This window comes from Caenorhabditis briggsae (assembly GCF_000004555.2).
Source record: "Caenorhabditis briggsae complete genome, chrI, whole genome shotgun sequence".
Lineage (NCBI taxonomy): Eukaryota > Metazoa > Nematoda > Chromadorea > Rhabditida > Rhabditidae > Caenorhabditis > Caenorhabditis briggsae.
Window position 1 is genome coordinate 1,155,521 of NC_013489.2, and position 5,998 is coordinate 1,161,518.

Here is a 5,998-nt window from a genome sequence, read left to right on the forward strand (position 1 = left end):
AGAATCTAAGAATCTAAGAATCTAAGAATCTAAGAATCTAAGAATCTAAGAATCTAAGAATCTAAGAGTCTAGGAATCTAAGAATGCTAAGAATCTAAGAATCTAAGAATCTAAGAATCTAAGAATCTAAGAATCTAAGAATCTAAGAATCTAAGAATCTAAGAATCTGAGAATCTAAGAATCTAAGAATCTAAGAATCTAAGAATCTAAGAATGTAAGAATCGAAGAATCTAAGAAGCTAAGAATCTAAGAATCTAAGAATCTAAGAATCTAAGAATCTAAGAATCTAAGAATCTAAGAATCTAAGAATCTAAGAATCTAAGAATCTAAGAATCTAAGAATCTAAGAATCTAAGAATCTAAGAATCTAAGAATCTAAGAATCTAAGAATCTAAGAATCTAAGAATCTAAGAATCTAAGAATCTAAGAATCTAAGAATCTAAGAATCTAAGAATCTAAGAATCTAAGAATCTAAGAATCTAAGAATCTAAGAATCTAAGAATCTAAGAATCTAAGAATCTAAGAATCTAAGAATCTAAGAATCTAAGAATCTAAGAATCTAAGAATCTAAGAATCTAAGAATCTAATATGGCTAGAAAGATTTCAAAAACTTCAAAAATCAAAGTGCCATTATGATAACATCACATTTGGAGTATCTGGAGGGTACGCATGACTAGCTGACGTCTTCATCTGACGCCTTCGGCTACAACTTCAGAATCCAAATGATTCTAAAGTTGTAGCTAGCTATCTGACATCATCCCAGAATACAACCCAAGAAGTTTGACGTCTTCAGAATACAAAAGAATCTTCCAGAACGCCCACAACCACCACGACGACAACCAAAGATCCATGCGAATCGTCACATCCACTAGACCTGACACGACGCCTTCGTGACACGGCCGGATACAATCGCATCTATATGGCCAAGGATTTCTCAACGGCGCGAAACGAATTTCCAGATTTGAGGGGTTTGGCGCACAAGCCCCCAACTGATTATCACTGTGGAAAGAGGTGTCAGAGGTAGGGTTGATCTAAACGGTCTATCTCGGTTTCTACAAGAGATGTCAAAAAGTGATCAACTGATAACGTAATTAGCATGAGATAAGCAACATTTTGTTAGTTAATCATTTTTTGGTAGCTCTTAAAGTAACCGAGATAAATTTTACCAAAGTTAGAAGAAGATCGATGTTTTTCTTTGACCTTGAGCCTCTAACTTCTACCCAATTTATCTCGGTTTCTATGAGAGATATCAAAAAATGGTCAACTGATAAAATAATCAGCATAAAATAAGCAATATTTTGTATTGTGATTATTTTTTGTTAGCTGTTACCGTAACCGAGATAAACAGGGTCAAAGTGCAAGTATGGCGGTAGCACAGATAACGGCGTCTCCCGCGTTGCCAGTAGCGGTGCTTGTTTTGAGCTTGTTTATCTTGATTGTTATGAGAGATATCAAAAAGTGATCAACTGATAAAATAATCAACATAAAATAAGCAACATTTTGTTAGTTTACCACTTTTTGATATCTCTTTCAGGATCTAAGATAAATGAGCTCAAAGCTCAACGACATCAATGAAGCTTGTAACTGAAGAGCACCCAACTTTCACTCAAGTTCGTAGCCAGGACGGAACCTAACATTTCAAGTGTTTTTTTTGGCTTGAAAGCTTGAATAGAAATAATCAAATCCTCTGCTAAAATTTTCCTATCAATTAGTATAATTTACCTGAAAATAGATCCATTTTGAGATGGGATGTAAAAATTACCGACTAACTTTGAGCTCATTTATCTCGATTCCTGTAAAAGATATCAAAAAGTAATCAACTGATAAAATAATCAGCATAATATAAGCTACATTTTCTTAGTTGACGATTTTTTGATATCTCTTACAGAAGCCAAGATAATTGAGCTCAAAGAGCAAGTATTCCAAATACGGCACACCTGGGAGCCGAGATACGGTCGATTGAAGAGACGCAGACAGTTAGAGTGTCTCGTTGTCTGCGTCTCCAGCTTTCTTAACTTCAAATAGCTATATCTTGGCTCCTAATCAAGCTAGAAAACTGGTGGTTGAACTCAAATGTAGCATTTAGCAATTCAAATACTTTCCAAAAAAATTCAGGTCTCTAACACTTTTGAGGCCCTGAGATACGGTCGATTGAAGAGACGCAGACAACTAGTGTGTCTTGTTGTCTGCGTCTCTAGCTTCCTTAACTTAAAATAGCTATATCTTGGCTCCTAGTAAAGCTAGAAAATTGGTTTTTGAACTGAAATCTAGGATCTCAAGATTCTAGTCTTTAGCTAAGTTATGAGAGACGCAGACAGTTAGAGTGTCTCGTTGTCTGCGTCTCTAACTTCCTTAACTTAAAACGACCATATCTCGGCTCTCAGATAAGCTAGAAACCTGGTTTTTCTCACAGAATGCTCCAAATTCCAGATCGAGTCAACTAATTCGAAAAATCATAAAAACCGGGCAGCCGGCTGAGGCGGAACGTGCCTGGTGGGATGAGGATGAATGGGAAGAAGGTCGCCGGAGAGCCCGTGGCGCTGATTGGAGAGATAATGAGGATGGAACGAGCAATAGTCATAATAGTTTGCTAATGAGGAATACCGGCACATCGAGACACATTCTAGGTGAGTTATTGGGGGGAAAAATCGATTATCGATTTTTTCGATTTACAATTTTTAGCTTTTTTTTTCAAAAAATTTTGCTATATTTATCGGGAAAAAACAGCGAAAAAATCGGCGATTTCCAACGAGTTCTCGGCGAAAATTCAAATGTGTTCAGTGGAGCGCGAATGCGCGGCGCGAAATTCAAATTTTTGTGAAATTTTGCACCGGAAATCTATTTTTATCGCATTTAAAGGATTTTCAAGCTAGAAAACGAAATTTCAGACAAAAAAAACAGTCATTTCGAGCGAATCAACGAAAATCGATTTTCCAGTTCATACAGAATTTAGCTGATCTAATTCCGAACGAACACCGAATGAACTACGAACGAATTAGATCTAATTCCGAACAGACCAGCGGGATTTCGGAGCATCGTAGCGAGCGCTTTTCAAATTTTGTTTTCCTTTCAACGCCATTCACTTTATTTATAATAAAATTTATTAAAAAAGAAAACAGAACAATTTTTCGATTTTCGATTTTGAAAATTCTCTTGTCATAGTTTCCGGTTGTAGACAAGATGGATATTCTTTATGAAATGAATGTTAATTTAACTGAAAAAAAAGAAGTTTTTGGCTTTGTGATATCGATAATAAACTCAAGACACGGCTTCCAAAAGTGAGGCCTTCTGGACTTGTGTAAATTGAGCTCACTATCAGCGCAATTTATCATCTCTTTTTTTCTTGTTTTTTCGGTGATCCCTTGCATCGTTTTTACGTAATCCTTTAAGCTGAAAAAGGTAAAAATTATCTTACCTGCAGAGTTTTCTCTGAATTTAAAATCTTCAAAATCGTCGTATTTTTGTCGATTCATAGAATTACTGTCTTCTATAGAAGTCGTATATATAAATTGAACTTTGAATATTCAGCTGTTCCTAAAAAAATTCACCTAAAATTTTGCAAAAACGTGCACAACACATTAAAATATGTTCCAGAAAATATAGTTTAAATAATTGAGCGAAAAAAAAGGCAAAAGTTGAGAGAAAAACCCATTTTCCTGACGAAAAAAATTTAGGAAAACAAAAAAAACAAAACAATTCATCCGCGGCAGCTGAGTCATTGATGGCGCATTTCTCGTGGCAACTTCGGTATTAGATCTAGTTCAGATCTAATTCCGAATGAACTCAGATCTAATTCAGAATTTCGAGTTATTAGGTCTAATTCCGAATGAACTCAGATCTAATTCCGAATCGTTTACCTGACAATATCGATTTTTGAAAAAAATTGCCGCGCAAATGCGCTCCGCCGAAGCGCGCAATTTTCGTAGTTTTTTTTTTAAATTAAAATAGCAAAAATCGAAAAAACAATTATGAAAAATTCAAATTCCCGCGTTTGCAGGAATGACAGTAGCCGTTGAATGTGACGATGAGAATGGGGAATTCAACAGTGGTGGCTACTCACTGTGTACTACTTGTCGGGCGGTCCGTCACCTGCCGTCCATCTACTTTCCACGTGTCATCAATGAGCTCATTTGTTCACAGAAGGCGTGTCTGCGCGGCGAGGGAAAGTGCATTCAGCGGGTGATGCCGATGAAGGTGAGTTGGAAAAGGTCTCAAAACGAAAACTACCGTAACCAGAAAAATTAAAAAAAATTTTTTGGGATTTTAAAAGAAAAAATCAAAAAAATGCATTCTCTCAGAAGGTCACATAGCGTAAACTACAGTAAAATTTAAATTTTAAGAAAAAAAACTTTTTTCCAAGAAAAGTTGAAAAATCGAAAACTACCGTAACCCGGAAATATTTTAAAATTTAATTTTTTTTGGCTAAAAACAGGGAAATCGAAAAAAAGTCCCAGCACGAAAACTACCGTAATCTGAGAAAATTCATTTTTTTATTTTTCGCAAAAAAAATTCCAAAAATAATTTTCTCAGATTTAATTCGGTAGTTTTCGTTTTGGGACCTTTTTTTCGATTTCTCTGTTTTCAGCGAAAAAAATTTTTTTTTAAATTAAATTTTAAAATATTCCCGGGTTACGGTAGTTTTCGATTTTTCAACTTTTCTTGAAAAAAAACTTTTTCTGAAATTTAAAATTTTTAGGTTACTGTAGTATTCGTCATAGGGCCTTTTTCGAGAAAAAATCTAATTTTTAAAACATTATTTTCGCTTTTTCTAAGCTCCCAAACTACAGTAACCAAAAAACTTTTTTTTCAAAAATGAAAAATTTTAGGTTACGGTAGTTTTCGCTTTGGGACCTTGTTTGGAATTTTTTCCAATAGAAATCGATATTTTAACTCGATTTTTAAAGAATTTTTAGAAAAATTTCAAACTTTCCAGGTCCTTCGAAACATCGGGACTCGCGAGTGCGCTCGCTGGCAAATGAGCCAAATCGACGTCCGGACGTGTTGCGACTGTATGCTGAACCCATCGTCCCCTCTTGTCACCTATTTGTAGAGATTTCTTGGCGCGAAATTCAAAAAATTAAAAAAACAAAATTCAAATTTTTGAAAAAAAAACACAATTGAACAGCAGAACCTAACAAGAACACAATACAATTTTTAAAAAATGGATAAAATAGTGCTGAGCAATGATACAGATCCTCTTCTTCTTCTTGTAATCATTTATGATGTCGCTTTGTACAAACGATCTTTGTTGAACACGGTGATCAATGGACCGTCCAAGTGTCCTTTTATCTGGAATTCCTTATTTTTTATGAAGATTTTTTGAAAATGCAATTACGCTCTATTGAACTTTGGCGGTAATTTGAAAATTTGGCTTTTTCCTGGCTATTTTATACGATTTTTTGGCGTTTTTCAATCTAAAAAATAATATAATATCGCCTAGAACCTCAAAAAAGCTCAAATTTCCTGGCTAGTCCAATGGATTGCTCTTTTTTCTCTCACCTCAACCTCGCCCTCCAACTCTTTATCGTCGTTGACCAGCTCGAACGATTTGCTAGCCTCGAATAGAAATCTGTAAATATCGATTTTTCCATTTTTCTGTGTCATTTTTTTGTAAAAAAATTACATTTTTTTAAATAAAAATAAAATGAATTTACCTTCGAAAATCGCGTTCCGGCTGATAAAAGTACAAATGTTGACGGTTGTCGGCGATTCGTTCGGCACACCATTCGCTGGAAAAATTTGAATTTCGAGAATTCGAAATCTGGCTGAAAAATCCTTGAAATTTAGGTGTTTTTAATGGTGGGGGGGGGGGACAGGAGATTTTACTGGGGATTTTCGGGGCCAGAGTATGTATTCTACCGTGACAGTGTACAACTCTTAATGCCACTCTGCGTACAGCTGTCGTCCGCGCCTTTATGTATGCAATCTGGCTAACATTTTTCCTTTTCACGCGTAGCTCAGTCGGTAGCGGCGCCGCACCCTCAATCCTCGCCCCCACA

At 35.6% G+C, this 5,998-nt stretch overlaps 2 protein-coding genes across 2 annotated transcripts in view; one reads left to right on the top strand and one right to left on the bottom strand.

Moving 5' to 3' along the window:
- Positions 1-918: 918 nt before the first annotated feature.
- CBG18546 lies at positions 919-5,049 on the top strand (the record flags this gene model as incomplete). The annotated part of the gene is made up of 4 exons (XM_002638698.1): positions 919-1,019; positions 2,430-2,626; positions 3,997-4,193; positions 4,933-5,049. 4 exons carry the CDS (start codon positions 919-921, stop codon positions 5,047-5,049), a joined length of 612 nt encoding a protein of 203 aa, XP_002638744.1.
- A 167-nt stretch (positions 5,050-5,216) lies between these two features.
- Cbr-him-19 overlaps positions 5,217-5,998 on the bottom strand; it is a gene marked incomplete at both ends in the record, with an annotated part of 5,723 nt that continues 4,941 nt past the window's right edge. The window contains 3 exons of the mRNA XM_045238107.1: positions 5,217-5,288; positions 5,499-5,568; positions 5,654-5,728. Coding sequence (XP_045096512.1) covers positions 5,217-5,288; positions 5,499-5,568; positions 5,654-5,728 — 217 coding nt within the window. The remainder of the gene's footprint in view (positions 5,289-5,498; positions 5,569-5,653; positions 5,729-5,998) is intronic.